At 53.6% G+C, this 17,837-nt stretch overlaps 8 protein-coding genes across 8 annotated transcripts; 3 read left to right on the top strand and 5 right to left on the bottom strand.

Moving 5' to 3' along the window:
• Positions 1-190: 190 nt before the first annotated feature.
• On the top strand, positions 191-1,969 carry BO82DRAFT_381449 (putative endo-1,4-beta-xylanase; the record flags this gene model as incomplete). The annotated part of the gene is made up of 6 exons (XM_025637858.1): positions 191-546; positions 615-771; positions 826-958; positions 1,032-1,135; positions 1,334-1,814; positions 1,845-1,969. The coding sequence occupies exons 1-6, from the start codon at positions 491-493 to the stop codon at positions 1,967-1,969; spliced, it is 1,056 nt and encodes a 351-aa protein (XP_025494870.1). The 5' UTR covers positions 191-490.
• A 321-nt stretch (positions 1,970-2,290) lies between these two features.
• Positions 2,291-2,743, bottom strand: BO82DRAFT_399497 (uncharacterized protein; the record flags this gene model as incomplete). Its single annotated transcript, XM_025639118.1, has 2 exons — positions 2,291-2,509; positions 2,585-2,743. 2 exons carry the CDS (start codon positions 2,741-2,743, stop codon positions 2,291-2,293), a joined length of 378 nt encoding a protein of 125 aa, XP_025494869.1.
• Positions 2,744-3,319: 576 nt separating this feature from the next.
• On the bottom strand, positions 3,320-4,675 carry BO82DRAFT_381448 (uncharacterized protein). The gene is made up of 2 exons (XM_025637857.1): positions 4,362-4,675; positions 3,320-4,308 (listed from the first exon to the last, which is right to left on the bottom strand). Exons 1-2 carry the CDS (start codon positions 4,509-4,511, stop codon positions 3,364-3,366), a joined length of 1,095 nt encoding a protein of 364 aa, XP_025494868.1. The 5' UTR covers positions 4,512-4,675; the 3' UTR covers positions 3,320-3,363.
• Positions 4,676-7,924: 3,249 nt separating this feature from the next.
• Positions 7,925-9,251, bottom strand: BO82DRAFT_351840 (zinc-dependent alcohol dehydrogenase family protein). The gene is made up of 4 exons (XM_025634529.1): positions 9,132-9,251; positions 9,062-9,081; positions 8,619-9,012; positions 7,925-8,567 (listed from the first exon to the last, which is right to left on the bottom strand). The coding sequence occupies exons 1-4, from the start codon at positions 9,211-9,213 to the stop codon at positions 8,047-8,049; spliced, it is 1,017 nt and encodes a 338-aa protein (XP_025494867.1). The 5' UTR covers positions 9,214-9,251; the 3' UTR covers positions 7,925-8,046.
• A 220-nt stretch (positions 9,252-9,471) lies between these two features.
• On the top strand, positions 9,472-10,654 carry BO82DRAFT_9113 (uncharacterized protein). The gene is made up of 2 exons (XM_025641650.1): positions 9,472-9,766; positions 9,848-10,654. The coding sequence occupies exons 1-2, from the start codon at positions 9,533-9,535 to the stop codon at positions 10,253-10,255; spliced, it is 642 nt and encodes a 213-aa protein (XP_025494866.1). The 5' UTR covers positions 9,472-9,532; the 3' UTR covers positions 10,256-10,654.
• Positions 10,655-10,779: 125 nt separating this feature from the next.
• On the bottom strand, positions 10,780-12,717 carry BO82DRAFT_372325 (benzoate 4-monooxygenase cytochrome p450; the record flags this gene model as incomplete). Its single annotated transcript, XM_025637314.1, has 9 exons — positions 10,780-10,960; positions 11,018-11,190; positions 11,255-11,641; positions 11,696-11,806; positions 11,858-11,964; positions 12,015-12,202; positions 12,262-12,412; positions 12,468-12,612; positions 12,664-12,717. The coding sequence occupies 9 exons, from the start codon at positions 12,715-12,717 to the stop codon at positions 10,780-10,782; spliced, it is 1,497 nt and encodes a 498-aa protein (XP_025494865.1).
• A 495-nt stretch (positions 12,718-13,212) lies between these two features.
• On the top strand, positions 13,213-15,287 carry BO82DRAFT_399493 (amino acid permease; the record flags this gene model as incomplete). The annotated part of the gene is made up of 10 exons (XM_025639117.1): positions 13,213-13,278; positions 13,332-13,352; positions 13,399-13,447; positions 13,500-13,575; positions 13,625-13,815; positions 13,860-13,894; positions 13,949-14,069; positions 14,116-14,459; positions 14,530-15,058; positions 15,154-15,287. 10 exons carry the CDS (start codon positions 13,213-13,215, stop codon positions 15,285-15,287), a joined length of 1,566 nt encoding a protein of 521 aa, XP_025494864.1.
• Positions 15,288-15,715: 428 nt separating this feature from the next.
• Positions 15,716-17,667, bottom strand: BO82DRAFT_304157 (MDR family MFS transporter). Its single transcript, XM_025632174.1, has 5 exons — positions 17,504-17,667; positions 17,349-17,442; positions 17,003-17,280; positions 16,489-16,929; positions 15,716-16,426 (listed from the first exon to the last, which is right to left on the bottom strand). Exons 1-5 carry the CDS (start codon positions 17,573-17,575, stop codon positions 15,788-15,790), a joined length of 1,524 nt encoding a protein of 507 aa, XP_025494863.1. The 5' UTR covers positions 17,576-17,667; the 3' UTR covers positions 15,716-15,787.
• Between the last annotated feature and the right edge of the window lie 170 nt (positions 17,668-17,837).

The raw sequence follows: 17,837 nt of genomic DNA, 5'->3' as shown, positions 1-17,837 counted from the left end.
CAGGAGGGAGTGCCCTCCTTACATGAACCACATGCCGCCGGTCCTCGGGCCGGCTGCCGATGCGCAAAGTGCGGAGTACGTGCGGAGAGCCCGTTTAGCCACGGAGTGGCGCGATTTAGCTTCATCACAACTTTCCTTCAAAGCCTTGTTCACTCTTACACCTCGCAATTAGGCTAAAACCCCAGGGGAAACCCACGCTGCAGTTATTTTTCAAACCAATCCACGTCATGCCACGCGATGTTTGCACGCAGCTCACCTTCGCTCCGTGTCTTGCAGCGTTAGCCTCGATGTTTCCATCGCAAAGAATTTCTCCCGTTTTGCCCTGGCCAGTAACGGACATGGGCTATGATTAACCGCGGAGCATTACTCCGAGGCTCGGACCTAGATGGGCTCGTTGCCTGGCTGAATTGCCAGAGAGTCAAGGCATATAAGTAGCGCTGTCGAGACCACGAGCTTCTTCTGATCGAAGAATCACCACAATCACGCGAAAATGGTCGGACTGCTTTCGATTACCGCGGCGCTTGCCGCGACTGTATTACCTAGCATGTGCGTATCTTCTGAATCCTGTCATCGAGGAATGCAATCCTGGCTAATCACAATCTTCAACTCTGCAGTGTCTCTGCCGTTGGGCTCGATGAAGCTGCAGTCGCCAAAGGACTTGAATACTTCGGCACAGCCACGGACAATCCCGAGCTCACGGATATCCCATACGTGACTCAGTTGAACAACACCGCGGACTTCGGTCAAATCACTCCCGGAAACTCGATGAAGGTGATCTATGCCGTGTGTCTAGGCCATGTGACTGTTGCTGACCATTCATAATAGTGGGATGCCACGGAACCATCTCAGAACACCTTTACGTTCACCAATGGCGATGTGATCGCAAATTTGGCTGAGGGCAACGGCCAGTATCTGCGCTGTCATACTCTGGTTTGGTACAACCAGCTGCCTAGCTGGGGTGCGTGTCTTCTCTCTTACTTTCAGACCTTTGGAGAGAGAATGACAAGGATACTAATGGTTTTTGGGGACAGTGACCAGCGGAACCTGGACTAATGCCACTCTCACCGCCGCATTGAAGAACCACATCACAAACGTGGTGTCGCACTACAAAGGGAGATGTCTCCACTGGGACGTGGTCAATGAAGGTCAGTCAAGCCAAGGCATCTAGCCCATCCACCAACCTGACACGTTTGCAGCGCTGAACGACGACGGAACCTACCGGACCAACATCTTCTACACCACCATCGGCGAAGCCTACATCCCTATTGCCTTCGCCGCAGCGGCTGCCGCAGACCCGGACGCAAAGCTGTTCTACAATGACTACAATCTCGAGTACGGCGGTGCCAAGGCCGCCAGCGCCCGAGCCATCGTCCAGCTCGTCAAGAATGCAGGTGCCAAAATCGACGGAGTTGGCCTCCAGGCCCACTTCAGTGTAGGCACCGTGCCCAGCAAGAGCTCCCTCGTCTCGGTGCTGCAGTCCTTCACTGCGCTCGGCGTCGAGGTCGCCTACACAGAGGCCGACGTGCGCATCCTCCTGCCCACCACCGCAACGACCCTAGCCCAACAGTCAAGCGACTTCCAGGCCCTGGTGCAGTCCTGCGTGGAGACCACGGGCTGTGTTGGCTTCACCATCTGGGATTGGACAGATAAATACAGTTGGGTGCCCAGCACGTTCTCGGGTTATGGAGCGGCGCTGCCTTGGGATGAGAATCTGGTTAAGAAGCCCGCGTACAATGGTTTGTTGGCAGGGATGGGAGTTACGGTCACCACCACTACCACCACCACCACCACCACCACCACTGCTAGTGCCACTGGTAAGACCACGACTACTACGACGGGCGCAGCGAGCACGGGCACTACGGCCGCTCATTGGGGGCAGTGTGGAGGGCTTAATTGGAGTGGCCCGACGGCGTGTGCCACTGGGTACACTTGCACCTATGTCAATGACTATTACTCACAGTGTTTGTGAGGTATAGCCTTGCCCTGCCGGAGTGATTGCCATTGAGGCATATAACGAGGTTATTCATGGTTCATTGCCTCACTTGTGAAGTAGTCTTGGGATATCTTTGAAAAGAGTGGACTAGGATGCTCTACGCTTTGTAGCTGCTAGGGACTATCTCTCCGCAATATAGATAGTCTTGCTTCAATGAAAGCCTCGGAGCTTCACCAGTAGATAAACTGGGTACTAGACTCCGACACCGCGTTGAGGCGCGAGCTCTTTGCCGGAGTCCGCTTGTTCAGCGGGGAAACACCCCTTGCACAGGGGGAAAAATCGCTCAAAGAGCGATATCTACTCCTCTTCCTCCTTCTTCACCTCCTTCTCTTCTTCCTCCTCCGCCTCCCCGGCCTCAAGCCCCCACGCCAAGCCCGCCGCGGCCCGCCGCTGGGCCCGCCGCGAGCGGGCATTGTTGTGCTGGTGGGCGGGGCGCACAAAACGCGGTGTCCCCGGGGGGACGAAACGGGTGCACACCGCGCGGGTGTGCCCGAAGGCACTACAACGCGTGCAATGCTAAGCGCGGTGTAAGCGATCCAATCCCAGAGGCAAGGCATTGAAATGAGCGAAAGCCATCACTCCCAAGCTTACCTGGTGCTTGCGGTCCTGCCAGGACCCTGGGGCCTTGTTGCCTTTGCCCCCGCCCCCGCCCTGGCCTCCGCCCTGGTTGGGCTTGCGGCCCCCAGCCCCGGACGCTGCTGCTGCTGTTGCTGCTGCCGCCGTATTTGTTCTTACTGCGCGTTGAGACATGTTGGGTTGTGGTGAGAGAAGAGTTATAGACGTGTGACGATGAGGACGAGATTGCAATTGAATCCTTGAAATCATCATTCAAAGTAAACAAACCTTTGATTTAGTGATGTGAATGGTGTCATATCCCGCGAAGGTGAAATCGGGGAGAGCAAAGGTTTATCCCTTCGACTTACTTTCCAATTTCATCTCCATCGATAGACCCTTGCTTGAGATATTACACATAACAGCCCTACTGAGAGGATATTCAAGCATGCCATCTACTCGTCGCCAGCGTACTCGCAACTACCGGACCCGCATCGTGCTGGATACATTGTTGAAGCGGCTGCTGGAGGAGCAAACAGAAGTTCCAGCCGATGGACATTTCTCTCTCGGCGGGCAGAATGGCATCACGCACATCGTGCAGTGGGAACTTCCACGCTGTTTGGGGAATAGTCTTTTCTGTGTCGGTTTTCCCTTACTCTTCAACCCATATGTTTCATGGCCGTTCCTCGACTACGCACTCTCTTCATCGCTTAACCATTTTCAGAGATGCCAGGAGGTGATTACGGTGCGTTGCTTGAAATAAAATGCAGTGATGTCATTAATTGCATTGGCAGTAGTATGACCAACTAAGACTGGACCTAGAAGCCGGGCCCCGCCAATTGAATCAAGAGCGCTTCGCCCACCAAGACCAAGACCCCCACGACTACCACCACGACCTCCAAGCCCAGCGCCTTGAAGGTGATCTGAAAGCAGCGCACCCAAACCGACCAAGGGCAAGTGGTCCAGGCATCCCTGACACCCAGCCTGTCCCCACCACTACCGCCTCCAACCTCAGATCGCAATTTTCCCCCCAACCGACGATCAAAGGGTACGACAGGCACATCCTCCGCAGGAAGCATGGAAGCCGCCACGCGCACGAACACCACTCGTGCAGGCAAGGTACTCACCAGCGAGAAAACCGGCGGGAGGAGCACGACAACCAAAAACCGGAGGCTCGCCCCCACGGTGAGGTGGCCGTGCGCGACCCCCGCCACGTTCACCAGGGCCCAGGCGGCGGTCGGCATCGCCACGAGGTACATGGTGTACGAGACGCACACGAGCGCGTTCTGCACCGCCGCCGCCGGCGCGATGCGTCGCCAGTGCCCGAGTCTCCCCCACCGCCGGTACCGCGCCCGCGGGGCTTTGTCGGCGACGATCACGTGCACCCAGCCCATCTGCAGGGTGGCCAGGCACATCCGCGCGAGAAACTCCACTGCGAACGAGGCGAGGGTGAGGCGGGCGGGTCCCGAGTAGAATAGCGGGTTGAGGAAGAAGCCCACACCCCGGTCGAGGAGGTAGAAGGGGAGGTATAGGCGGAATCCATGGAGGCATGGACTGATGAGCCCGCGTCTTTCTCCTCCACGGGCGCGGAGGAGCTTGATGGCGGAGCGGATTCCGCTCGTGATGGGCTTGGGGTTCAAGGTGATTGCGTCTGCAAGCTCGGGATCGTTATTGTTGGGACTCTGAAGGCGGATGTAGGGATCCGGGCTGGGGTCTTCGATCGCCGCCAGGGTCAAGATCACGTGGTTGCAGGTGTAGTCGACCTATATTCGGTCAGTTGGAATGCGGACCAACCCACTGGGAGAGGAGGACTGACCCAGATGAGTGCAAAGGAGAATGCAATGAAGGTGAAGAGGAAGATGAACAGCGGGATTGATTGCGAGAATCCCGTGTCTTGCCGGGCTTGCAGCCGAGCGGATATCGATGCGGTGGCATAGCGTGTGAGCGCATGGGTGACCGACGACATGACGATGAATCGAGCGGAGGGAAAAGAATCAGCAGAAAGAATTGTCAAGGAGGCGTCCACGCTTTAAAAGATGACAGGGCGCCAATTGTTGTTGACAATGGGCAATGTCTCACTTCAAGCGCGAAAGCCTCTGCGCCAAGGTCCATGGTGCGAGCCTACCAGAGTAAGCGAACGCTGCCTAGGCTTATGGTCACTTTCGCACATCAGGAGCAGCAACTCGGGAAGGAAATCCCGGGAAGGAAATCCCTGGCACTCCTGCAACGACATATAGGATTCGTCACAACCCCCCCAAAGAAGCATGGACCGCGACCGGAATGGGAGAAAACAGCTTTTAAGCACACGCCACAGTTACAATGATCGCAGGGCGAGTTGTGGAGAAGAAGAGGGGAACATGTGGGGCACGGTGGGCTTGGGATTTCAGGGTGCATAAGCGCTAATTCCGGGTTCCCGAGCCCTACTAGAGTTTTGGTCCCGGGAAAGTCCCTAACAACAAGAAGACGAGTCATGCAGACATCGAGATCTGATCGGACACCTTAATCGAGAGTGATCTTACAGGAGGATTGCATATATCAGAAGTCAGATCATCGGCGTGATCCATCTCTTATGTGGTTTATTCCGGTCATTCCGACAGTACGGTAGACAACAGCATAAGCACAGTCCATTCATTTGCACTCTCGCTATCAGGAGACTTCCTTGGCATACTGCTTTTCTTAGTTGTCCATGTGGGCGATCTCTGGTTTGCACAGGCAACGTGGTCTTCCCCATGCAGATGCATCTGTCAGACCTTATCGCATCTGCCTACCGCATAAGTTGGGGAAAGCTGACCTTCCCAGTCCGGCATAGCGTACTGTATGAATATAGGGAATATCTGATATTTCTCGCACTTTTATTCTTCATCTTTCTTCGCTATTTCCACCACCTTCCGTGTTTTTAACCTGATACAGTCAAGACGGTCGATGGAAAAATAAGAGCAAAAACATACAACAGAAGGGATTCGCTGGTGGTCACCCACCCAACTACTAACCTCCCGGCGTGTGGCTTAAGTACGGCTGAGCGGACGGGAGGCCCTGTTTTCCACACCCTGTGGTCGTATGTACCAGATCTAGATTGTGTAACGTTTCATACTCACCAAATCTCATTTGTTTTGCTTTGCTCCGCGGCTTAAGTGGCTTTGTCTTTTCTTGCTAGTTTCTCTACTATCCCCCCCATGCCATATCACGATGCTAGACTTTTGTAGCTAGGTGATCAATGCCTATTGATATTTCCCAAGTGAATAATTCCATCGAACCGAAAACGCTTTCGGGTGGATTATGTACTACCGTGCAGGCAGTAAAATATAAAGCATATGGTCGTCGCACCGGACGGGGATCTGAACCGCCCGGATCAGCTGGCGGGTAAAGCTAGCAGGTTAACCCAGCCCAGCCCAGCCCAGCCAGTACAGCTTTAACATGGAGGATAAGGGCTACCTAGTAGACAAATAGTCTTGCTAGGGAGGAACGATGTGAAGGTCAGATATAAAATCTTTTACTCTTTTCTTCACTTAAAGTTGACATAGACTACAAAGCGGAACGTTGCAGTGGCATTGAAGAAAATCTTATATATGTTGAGACCAATGTGGTAAGGAACGGCTAGGTCGGACAAAAGTATAATTAAACATAAACGAAAAGAAACTGATACTCCAGACTGGAAAGAATGACCAGGTCGGACAGATAAAAGCGAAATATAATCGTAGAAACAATTGCAAAGGCAGGTGGCCAAAGAGTGGCCAGGTCGGACAAAGGTGAAAGCACAACGCAGCAAACACTAAGCCAAAACGCCTCACTCCATATCCCAGACCAAAGGAAAAGACAAAGGAAATCCAGCACAGTCCAGCTGCATACAATCTGATCTAAATGACATGTCAGTTGCAGTTCACCAATGAAGACGGTATCAGACGCCTCAAAGTCTCATCCAACACAAACGTCGTTTCGCGGCGGCCATCCAAGCTGAGCAAAGGGTTAGCTGTGTTTGCTTGCCAAGATAGTGGCACGTACCAGATTTTCGAAAGTATCTATCCAACACAAGCGTCACATCGAGGTGCAATCGACGTCGGTTAACCAAGCTGCTATATGATTAGCTGTATTCGCTTGCACAAAAGGTAGCATATACCAGATTTCCGAAAGTTTCTATCCAACACAAGCGTCCGTGTGACGCGTCTCGAGGGTTCGGGGGGATCGCCGCGGGCCGTTCCGTTCGATCTGCTGTCCAGTAAGCAATAACCGACCTGGTTCCGGTACAACCAGGTCCAAAAGAGAGTGTGTGTAAAAGGGGGAAGTGGCAAGGAGTGACCAGGTCGGACAGAAAAGCCACCTATAAACAAAAAACAAGACAATAGCAGTCCTAGACTCAAAGGAATGACCAGGTCGGACAGAGAAAACAAAAAAAAATCAAACTGTGGCAAAGGAGCGACCAGGTCGGACAAGTACACCACATACAAACACAAAACAAGCCATTGGCAGCGCCACGCTCAAAAAGAATGACCAAGTCGGACAGAGCAGAAACAAATCAACCAAGGAGTGACTTGATGTACATGGTGAGCAAAGGAAAGACACAAAGACTAAGCAAGGCCAGAGCCCCCAATGCATGAGGGTTAAAGGAGCGGACGGGAGAACTCCGATGAGTTCTCACCATATCATACTCACGAATGGACGGATCAGTCAGATCCTTATCGGCCCAGACGTTAACGCCTGGAACGAGCCATCGGGAAACGGTAGAGACAGTGTCGGCCTGCGCAAAAGAGACCTTCTTCTTGGGTTTCACCGTGCGGACGTCGCCATCCACAGGCTTCACCAAGATTGAACGAGGGGACGCATCTTCGAGAGAACGCACAGGAGAGAAGAAAGACGAAAAAGCAGAGAAAACACGAGTCACAGGCTGCAAAAAGGAAACTGAAGGAGTGGCTGCGTCAGAAGGGTGTACCGGACCCTCCGTCAGCGAAGAAGAAGAAGAAGAAGAAGAAGAAGAAGAAGAAGAAGAAGAAAAAGAAGAAGAAATAGAGGAACGCAGGGAAAGACGGGAGAACGCACGAGAGAACATCTTGATAATCGTAGAGCGTTGAAAGCAATACTAGCATCAAGGTTTCAAGTGGTATGGGGAGGAAAATAAGAGAGGAAGAGAAGAGGAAAGGAAGAGAAGAAAAGAAGAGGAGAGGAAGGAGAGTAGGTAAACAGCGGTTGTTGCTGGGCACGGAGGGAAGGAACCCACGCTGGGTGAACACTGGGTGAACACTGGGTGCAGTGAAGGCAAGCGCAGTAAGGGAAGCGTAGCACACTGCGGCAGCACAATACAGTAGAGACCCTGGAGAAGGAACTCCCTCATCTTCCCCACCTTCCACTCTTACTTGGCTTATGAGTGCGAATTGCAGTCATGATAGGGTACCTAGTAGTTGGGTAAACTGACTCTAAGAGGTGTAGAAGCGCACAACTTCAGTTGGCAATACAGAGACAATCATCCCATTGACCCATCAGTCTACCAAACCATATACAAGTATTAGCTCTCAGTCAATCTCCACACACACCTTCCCCAGACTCTTCCCTGAAGCCACATACTCGTAGGCCTCCTTTAGCTGTCTAAGCTTGAAGGCCTTGGGATCGAGAACAGGCTGGAAGTCAGGGTGCGCCTTGATCCAACGGCATATCTCCTCCATCTGCATCCGACTCCCAACCCAAACCCCCCGCGCAGTATACAGATTCAGCCAGGCCTCGAGCAAGGTGGGCATCTTTTGTCCTTCCGGGCTGCCACCAGCGATCCCGACCACCGCGATTGTCCCATCCAGCTTGACGCAAGCTGCGCTTTCCCTCAAGGTGGTTGGGCCGGCGATGTCGACGACGAGGTCCACTCCGCAACCACCTGTCAGTTCTTTAGCGAGGGCTCCCCACGTTGGGGTCTGTTGGTAGTTGATGACATGATCGGCGCCGAGCGCGCGGAGAAATTCGACTTTCTCGGGGGAGCTGGTCGTGGTGATGACCCTGGCACCGACGGATTTCGCGAACTGGAGCGCAAAGAGGCTCACTCCGCCTACGTAAGTATTAGCAAGTAGCAGGATCAGGCGATTGAGAGCACCTCAACCTGTGCCTTGAACCAGAACCCATTGTCCAGCCGTAACCTGCTTCCCAGCCAGCCCGAACAGCGCATTCCAAGCCGTCAGCCCAGCACAGCCCAGTGTCGCAGCTTGAACAAAGCTCAACCCATCCGGCATTGCTACCAGTGCTTGCTCGTCGAAGACTCCAGATGAACAAAAGACCCCGTCGACCGAGGCACCAGTGCCGAACTGCGCGATCTCAACGGTCACCGAGCCGGTGATGTGCTTTTGATTGAGCATGGTGATCACTCTATCTCCAGGCTGAAACCGAGTAACGCTCTTGCCCACGGACAAGACAACCCCAGCGCCATCCGAACCAGGCACAACGCCCGGCTTGACGGCCCAGGGGTAGTTGCCGCGACTGATCATCAGGTCACGCGGCTATCATTCTCAGCGAGTCGCGCGCAGAGGTACAGGCCTGGGCACGTACATTTAGAGAGGCACCTCGGACTATCACTCGGTTAGTCGATAGAGGCAGGTAAAAGAGCTCACTGACGCACTCTGGACCAGAACCTCGTTGTCCCGAAGCGCTGGTACCGGGACTTCCCCATATACCAGGGATTCAATCCCATCCTGGCCCATAACGGACCATCGTCGAGCAGTTGCTGGAGTGTCTGTAGCCATATTCAAGTGGATCTCAAATGAAGTAGATGATGAAACCAATTGATCCCGCATCAGCGCTGGGGCTTTATACCTTTATACCATATGGTAAGTGTCAGTATCGCCGTAGCCATATGACGGTATTAGTAATGATTTGTCAGCTGCGCAACATGAACCACTCAGTTAAGCTTGAGCACTTACTCGGGAGTATTACGCTAGGTACTACAGAACTCACTTAATACTTAAGGTACCTATTCCCTTGTAAAGTTCCTTGTTAGCTTTGGCGCTGGGCCCGAGTCTAATGAACGAACGCGTACTGGTACTGTTCATCTCTCTCAGTCCACCCACTCACTCCATCATTCCCGGATCCAGGCTACTTGCCATCAGTCCTGCATCAGACCGTTATAATCCATTAATGCGCATATACATATGTGCCTCTCCGTCTCGACCATCCTGTCCCAACCGACGCGGGCAAGTTTCCGGCGTGGGAACATCTGGTCCGGGCCAGTGTAGCGGAGCTCGGGAGACTGGACCTGTAAGCTGTTCCTTCCAACTCACTTCCTAGAATTCTCCAGCCAAGTAGCATGAGATCATACCAATCTAACGCGGTCATCAGCCTGGTCAGCAACTTCCGCATCCTCGACGCGCGCCCGCTGCACCTCATACCTTACGCTGCACGAGATTGCTCTCGTCGATGACCCCAACGCCTCTACTTCTGCCATCCCTAAAGCTCAAGGACAGGATAGCACCGGAAAACGTGCACCGAGTGAGAAAGAACAGATCCTTATCATTATCTTTTCATTCACGTTCACCTGAGAGAGCCTCAGCGGATGCTAACTCGGGACTGAAAACTGACACTGCCATCTGCCGACAGACAATCCACGGCCTTTTCTCCCAAACTCTTGTCTCTGAACAGCCTTCCCCCCCTCCGATTCCCCACCGAATAACTCCACACTTGCGCTTCTTCGTCTTGGCTAGGTCATCCTGTCCCAATTTGGATACGAGTTCATCAAAGACCCCGTAGGTCAGTCCTTCGAGGATCACATAGAGGGACCCCCCTTCCAAAAGTGAAGAAGAAAGATACAAAATCACAGCTTCCTCACAAAGTCACTGACATGATAATCCGCAGGAGTCCGACTCGGCGGGTTCGGGTGCCCGTGGTCAAACGGCCGACATGACGTCTGCAGGTACGGCACCAGATCGGCCCGCACGGATCTGGCCCGCACGCATCCATCTTGGGCGGGCTGCACACACCACTTGATACATTCGGGGATAGTGGTGAACTCCTCCGACCTCATAGTTCAAATGAAAGCTTAATCGCTTTCCTATCTATAGCAGAGTTCCACTCACTGGTTTTGTAAATGCTTATCGCTTAATGAGTCCACCCGTGCCCCATTGATTCCTTGCCAGTGAGGCAGCGAAAGCCACGACCATGACAAGAAGACACTATAGACAAGCACGATAGGCATGATTGGGTTGAGGGTGGACAGGATATGGAACAGGCTTTGACACACTTTTCACCCATACAAAGATCGCAATGATTGCCTACTATGACCGTTCCTGCAAAACTACCTCTAGTCGATTGAGCGGCACAGCAGCGACCCACTCCCGTCGTGGTGGGAGGACAGCCTCGTAGTCCGCATCATTGGCAACAGACGGGTCTATCGGGTGGATGGAATATCGCTTCAGCAGCTGCGAGAGCGACAGGAATAGCTCCAGATATGCAAAGCTGTATCAGCCAAAGGTTATTCTACTATTCCCTGATTGATACTTGAGAGACACTTACTGATTGCCGATACATGTAGACGCGCCCTTGGAGAACGGGATGTAGTAGTCATCGCGCCGCGACGTCGCCTCGTTCTTCTCCTGGCCCAGCCACCGACTAGGCTTGTAACGCTCGGGGTCCGGGAATGCGGTCTCGTCGCGGAGATACCAGATCGGGGAGCTGGAGATCATTGTCTAAATTTGGGGCATTAGTCGGATGAATGGGCTGGAAGAGAGAAAGAAATGCTGTTGAACGTACCCCTCCCGGGAGATGCTTTCCCGCCAGCGAGTATCCACCGCGCGGCACGATGCGCGGAAGCATTGCGGCGGCTGCCCCGGTCCACCTTATCCCCTCTTTAACGGAGGCGACGAGACAGGGAATTGCTTCCAGGGCGGACATGTCGGTGGGCCATCCGGAAGCGTCGAGCTCGGTGACCAGCTCAACTTGGAAGGGTTGGTTGAACGCCAGGGCGTAGATGATGTGCGCCAGGGTGGCGGAGGTTGTGTCGGTGCCGGGACCCAGCATCTCCTTGGCTTCCGAGAGTGCGGACTGCTCGGACACCCTAGCCCCAGCCATGACTTTGAGGAAGGATATGCGGGGCGCCTTTTCGCTGTCTTTCATCCCGAAAAGTTGCGAATCGGCCCACTGTGTAACCGTTAGTTGTCAGACGAGATAATCCTTGTTTATGGGAAGCCGTACCTTGTCGAAGCGCTGCGAGCTAATTACCGAGGACACCTCCCAGCCGGAGAGGCGGTAGACCGAGGCTGCGACCGAGTGCCACAGACCAACAGCAACCGGGAAGTTCACATACTGGATATTGTGGCGTTAGCAGCGTGCGACTCGAGTCATTTTGCTACCTACCACTGGCATTTTTGCGGACTTGAGATCATTCTCCTTGATGACCGCTAACTCATCCCCTTTCTGAAAAGATTCTATCCCCCCAATTGCATTGCCAAATGCAAATGTTGCTAGATACTAGAGTTAGCTGGTTCTGCAAAGTAGTAAGGCCAATACGCACAAACAATATCAGACTCCAAGGCGCGACAAGACGGTCCGAGATCAATAGGCCCTTCCACCATAACGAGACTCAAACACTTGATCCACTTATCGATCTGCTCCAGCATCATCTCTGTCAACGCGGGCACCTTGCTGCGGTTGAACAGGATACCCATGTGGCGTCGACGCTGGGCATGCTCCTTTGTATCACTTCGCCGTATTTGCACATCAGCTGACGAATCACACACGAATATCGTTGGAAGCCTTACGTGATTGAAAAAAGCGCAGGATGGCCATCCTGCACGAATTGATTATACACGCGAGGGTCTTTGGCGAACGGGCTGTGTGGTGCATGCACTGTTTTATAGATGTCGAGTGAGTAGAAGGAGATCTGATTGGGCCCGATCCGAACGAGGGGACCTAAGCATGGGTTCACTTGTCAGCTAAGTTTGCAGTCGGGGAACGACAGTCATACCAAGTTTTTTGTGAAGTTTGGGTAGCTCTAGTGTGACTTTGCCTTGGTACTCGCTGGGAAACTCCCAGAGTAAACGGGAGACGGGAGCCAGAATTCCGGCATTGGGAATGGAGGCCAAGGGGGAGAAAAAGTAGGTGTATATGAGCTAAACAATCAGTCAAATAAATCAGCTTTGTGGTTAATGGCTTGCACTCACCCAAGCGACGACCGTGGCTAAGGCTAGTAAAGCGGCCAATATAATCAAGCCCATTTTGTATTCTGCTGGCACCGTTCCCACGACCCGTGCAACATATAATATATGTCAACCCCGTCCGCGGAACCCGATAATCGTGCACATCCATCTTAAACCGTGCAGAACTGGATATTGCACCGCATAGAATTTAGGGATTCTTTCCGATACAGGAGCAGTTCAGCTTCTGGGTCCCGCATGGATATCGCGTCATCCGCACCCGCAATGTCACTTTATCACCTCGGCTTGTCACACAATGGCGCAATAGACCGCACAGAGGTCAATATTATTTATCTCCACGACTCAGCATGCATATGAGTCGCCATCCACGTGGAATAAAGTGGGGCAAAAGACGTGATCCGTCCTCTTGGTTCGGTCTAATGCACGTTTTAGGTCGTGACAACCGACTAGCCAACAAGGTTCTGATGTTTAATACGAGCCGTGTCTGCAGGCTCTGTCAGTGCTGCAATTAGATTTTGGCTCTCTAGGCGACCAGGTCTGGCGCAATATTGAGACATGACGGCCAAGAGCGATTTGACCTCGACGGTCGTTGAGACAAATAAAAGCGATGAGGTTGCATTGGTTAGTCGTTCACAATAAGTTGTCAACTAGGATCATCACACTCATAATTATAGGAGCGTCTCGGATACAAACAGGTAATAGACGAAGAGCGCTGGAAATGTCCCATGTTGACAATTCAAGGTCCTTCACCGAAGCTACTCACTCTTTGAGAACTTCTCCACTTCATTCGGTGAGTATCACTGCCTCGTCGCGAAGGGCGGAAATTGACTTTGAACTCGTAGCGGCCTTGTACTTTGTCGGCGGTGTTCGTGTCACGTTCTCCACTGGAATCGCGGCCGGTGGCCCTCTGGCATACTGGTGTGTTTCCAATCGTTGAGCTGCAGTTCCTGTGCTGAAACGAGTTCAGGACGAGTTATATCGTGACTTGTGTGTTCACCTTCATCACCGCAGCCGTCATTGCAGAGGTCTGCTCCGCGGCCCCGACAGCAGGTTCAATCTACCTCTGGGCTGCGGAGGCTGGAGGTCGTCGGTTCGGGCGGCTGTTCGGATTCATTGTCGCTTGGTGGAGTACTACCGCGTGGACGACTTTCTGTGCCAGTATGTATCGTCACCATTTCGCTGCATCGCGCTGACAGGTGCAGGCAACACCCAATCCACCGTCAATTATATGCTGTCGGTACGTTCAACACATTGGAATTCGTACCGGCACAGGAAAGCTCACAAGCGACAGGAATTGACCGTCTTTGAAGTCGACTTCCCCACCGACACAGGGAACATCAAGTTCCGTGCGCTGCAATGGATCTGCACGGAAGTGATGTTAGCATTGGCGGCGTGGATCAACCTTGCCTCGCGTAAGTCACCGACCAGACCAGAGATGGGAGAACTAACCACCCTCAGCCCGGATTTTTCGATACGTCTTCTGGCTATCGACAGGCGCCGTATTCCTGGACTTCATTCTGAATCTCATCTGGCTCCCGGTCGGCGCCCACAATACCTACGGCCTCCGAACCGCCCACGAAGCCTTTATGACCACATATAACGGCACCGGCGCCCCAGCCGGCTGGAACTGGTGTCTCTCGTACCTCGCAACCGCGGGAATTCTCATCGGATTCGACGCCTCAGGTCACGTCGCGGAAGAAACGAAGAACGCGTCCCTCAACGCAGCGAAGGGCATCTTTTGGAGCACGGTCATCAGCGGAGTGCTAGGTTTCACAGCCGTGATCCTGTTCCTCTTCACATCCGTACGTCAGCCACACCAGTCTCCAATAGTTCCGGAAGAACCACAACTAACTTGTTATCTCTCCCACGAAGCCCCCAATCGACATCCTCTTCTCCTACGACGCCCCTCAACCCTTCGTCCCGCTGTACGCCGTCGTCCTCGGCCGCGGCGGCCACATCGTCATGAACGTGCTCTCCGTGACGGCACTGTGGCTCAACACCGCCATCGCCATCACGGCCGCCTCGCGCCTCGTCTTCGCCGTCGCCCGCGACGGCGTCCTCCCCTTCTCCGCCTGGACCGCCCGTGTCTCTGAGGAAGGCCAACCCCGCAACGCCATTTTGGTGGTGTGGGGCGTCTCCGCCCTTATCACCTGCACTATCCTCCCGTCGGGTGTGGCGTTCACCTCCCTGGTCTCCGCCGCGGGGGTTCCCTCCGCCGCGGCCTACGGGCTCATCAGTCTCGGTCGGTTGACGCTGACCCGAAACGAAAAGCTGGAGGCAAAATGGTCGCTCGGACGGTGGAGGGTGCCCTTTCAGGTTGTTGCTGTCGTGTGGAATGCGTGGGTCGTCGCGGTTTTGTTCTCGCCGTATGAGTTTCCGGTCTCGGCGGGGACGTTGAATTGTAAGTTTGACTTTCTGTTCCTGAATAGAGGACGGAGAAAGGTGGGGCTTTGATTTTTAGGTAATGGGCTAATGATTGATCGGTTGTTTTATTAGATGCGCCAATTATCATGGCGATTGTGACGGTGTTTGCGGTGGTGTCGTGGTGGGTTACGCCGGCGGATGCGTGGTTGAGGCAGGAGTTGATTGAGCAGGCGGGGGCTGCGTCGGCGGGGTCGCTGGATGAGTAGAGCTTCAAGTCGCCTGTAGAAATGATCCAGATTAGAGGTGTGTCTGGATCGATGAATTGATGACGAAGCATCCGAGGAAAGAAGAATAAGCAGTTGTGGGTGCCAGGTTCGGTAGAGAGAGCTTGGGCCACCTGGGGTAGTGCGATGCCCATGCCACGCTGCGCCAAAACAACCTCTTTCACACTGGAACCTGTTACCATCTACATTATGGTCAGAGTACAGATATCTCAGCGAAGGCTGGGTGTTGATAATTTACTCGACTTTTATACTAGGAGATGATTCAGCAATTTTTCATTCCGCCAGATGCTTATGATATATCCTGTGCACTGGGATACATCGAAGTCCGACATGTCCAGCCAGCACACCCAAGATAGGAACAAGACTGAATAGTGGGCTCAGGAGGGGGAGACAGTCTCCAAAGATTATACCTCAAAACAGATTGTGTGTACAAATTCTCTCCTCCAAATAGCTGCAGACTTCAATATAATCGAGGCCAACCCTCAAGCTGCCGCCACCTCCACCTTCTTCCCCTTCATGCTCCGCCACTCCACGCCGACGGCCCCAAAAACACTCAAGCAGCCCAAAATCAGCGCCAGCTGAAACACCTTTACCAACGCATCATTATACGCGACCAACACCGCCGGCAGATCCTCCGCACTGACCAACGTCCGGAACCCCGTCGCGCCAGCACCGACCACTGCCTCGGGGCTCAACCCAGGAATCTCCAGCGCGGCGATATTGGCGATCAAGTGCTTCGTAAAAATATTCTCCGCCACCGAGACAAAGAGCGACCCGCCTAGCATCTGCAGGAACATGACGATGGCCGTGCCGACGGAGACCTGGGAGAGCGGGAGAACCGCCTGCGCCGAGACGCCGCCCTGCTGGAAGCCGAAGCCCACGCCTAGGCCGTACAGGAACAGGAATCCGACCCACCTGGCTTGCGAGATGTCGACCGTGAAGGTGGTGATCAGCCCCGCGCCCAGGGACATGATGGCGCTGCTGAGCAGGAAGAACGGCGCGTTGTATCCGAAGGCAGTGGTTAGGGCGCCGGAGGCGATGATGCCGACTACGTTGGAGAGGATCATGGGAAGGGAGTCGATGCCGGAGCGGACGGCGCTGACGTTGCGGATTGCCTGGAACTATATTTGGGATTAGATCATGCGCGTTTGGAGGGAAAGGGGGCGGAAGGGGGCAGACATACCCAGATGGGGATGTAGTAGATCATGGTGAAGAATGATCCTCCAATGAAGAGGCCGAATAGCGACGCTGAGGCGATGGTCCGTTGGCGGGCAATGCCAATGGGGACGGTGGCGTCCTCTCCCAGGAAGAATTGGAGGCCAATAAATGCGAGAAGCGCCAGTCCGAAGATCACGAATAGGGCAATCACGCGTCCGTTGGACCAGGGGTATGTGACCCCGCCCCACTGCAGGGCGAGAAGTAGGCAGACGATGGCTGGGACAAAAATCATGGTTCCCAGTGGGTCAAGGCCCTTGAGCGTCGCAGCCAGTGATCTCTTCTGGGTTTGTGGCTTTGCGGGCAATCGTAGCAGCGTCAGAAGTCCAATGGCCGTGACTCCTCCGAGAGGAAGGTTGATGTAGAAACACCACCGCCAGGTGGCGTGGTCAGTGAAAGCGCCGCCCATCTGGAGCCACCAGAGGTTAGTTTAGTGGAAGCTTCCAGAGATCTGTTAGGATTGTTAGAGAAATCACACATACCAAAGGCCCAGCGACAGATGCAATCCCGTACATCCCTCCGAGCATGCTGAAGAACATTGGCCTCTTCGCCGGGGCGACGGTGTGGGCCAACGTCACCATTGCACCGGTGAAGATGCCTGCGCTGCCCAGTCCGGCGATCGCGCGACCGACAATCAAGGTGACAGAGTCCGGTGCAACACCACAGATGAGAGAGCCCAGTTCGAAGACAAAAAGCGCAGAGAGAAAGACCCATTTGATGCTGAAGAGAGTGTAGAGCTTTCCGTACAGAAGCTGGAATGCTGTTGCGTTGCGTTTCGGGAATTAGCCACCGCCGCCCAATAATCACCTGAGGTCAAGGCACACATACAACAAGTCGTCAAGAGATACGATGAGCCGTACCAGCCTACATCGCCGAGCGCATGGAACTGATCGGTGATTTTGGGAATAGCCACTGCCATGATCTTGTCGCCATGTCAGTGGTCACAAAAATGGTTCAGATGAAAGAAAGGCTATAAACCGTACCGTGTTGTCTAGGGCCACGCAGAAGACCGCCAACATCAGACTTATCGTGATGACAGCCAGTTGCGGTCCCATGGGGTAAAATTGAGCCGCGTCGTTGTCTTCATGCTGACTGTCGACGTCAAATGATGTGTTGTATGACTTCGATTTACCGTGTTGAAAGTCGGCCATGGAGAAGTCGGCTCGGTAAGTCGAGAAAGAATATTGACAGGAACAAGATGAGGAAGTTAAGAAGGATATAACAGATTTGCCAAAGAAGAACAATCTCGCCTGACCTGATTTCCGAAGCATAAACTTTATATTCAGCTGAAGGGCACACACACGGCCGTTACAAGGG

The sequence above is a fragment of the Aspergillus uvarum genome, assembly GCF_003184745.1.
Source record: "Aspergillus uvarum CBS 121591 unplaced genomic scaffold BO82scaffold_10, whole genome shotgun sequence".
Taxonomy (NCBI): Eukaryota; Fungi; Ascomycota; class Eurotiomycetes; order Eurotiales; family Aspergillaceae; genus Aspergillus; species Aspergillus uvarum.
Note: the sequence above shows the minus strand (reverse complement) of the source record. Positions and strands in the feature narration are given on the sequence as shown.

Bases quoted from the DNA above. Each gene is read 5' to 3' on its own strand.
- BO82DRAFT_304157 (XM_025632174.1), bottom strand. From the start codon at position 17,575: ATGGGACCGCAACTGGCTGTCATCACGATAAGTCTGATGTTGGCGGTC. The intron at 17,443-17,503 runs GTACGGTTTATA...CATGGCGACAAG, and splicing joins GCGTGGCCCTAGACAACACG to ATCATGGCAGTGGCTATTCC. The intron at 16,930-17,002 runs GTATGTGTGATT...TGGTGGCTCCAG, and splicing joins CATCTGTCGCTGGGCCTTTG to ATGGGCGGCGCTTTCACTGA.
- BO82DRAFT_381448 (XM_025637857.1), bottom strand. From the start codon at position 4,511: ATGTCGTCGGTCACCCATGCGCTCACACGCTATGCCACCGCATCGATA. The intron at 4,309-4,361 runs GTCAGTCCTCCT...GACCGAATATAG, and splicing joins TCTCCTTTGCACTCATCTGG to GTCGACTACACCTGCAACCA.
- BO82DRAFT_351840 (XM_025634529.1), bottom strand. From the start codon at position 9,213: ATGGGCCAGGATGGGATTGAATCCCTGGTATATGGGGAAGTCCCGGTA. The intron at 9,082-9,131 runs GTGCGTCAGTGA...ACCGAGTGATAG, and splicing joins CAACGAGGTTCTGGTCCAGA to TCCGAGGTGCCTCTCTAAAT. The intron at 8,568-8,618 runs GTTGAGGTGCTC...ATACTTACGTAG, and splicing joins GGTTCTGGTTCAAGGCACAG to GCGGAGTGAGCCTCTTTGCG.
- BO82DRAFT_9113 (XM_025641650.1), top strand. From the start codon at position 9,533: ATGAACGAACGCGTACTGGTACTGTTCATCTCTCTCAGTCCACCCACT. The intron at 9,767-9,847 runs GTAAGCTGTTCC...CGCGGTCATCAG, and splicing joins GAGCTCGGGAGACTGGACCT to CCTGGTCAGCAACTTCCGCA.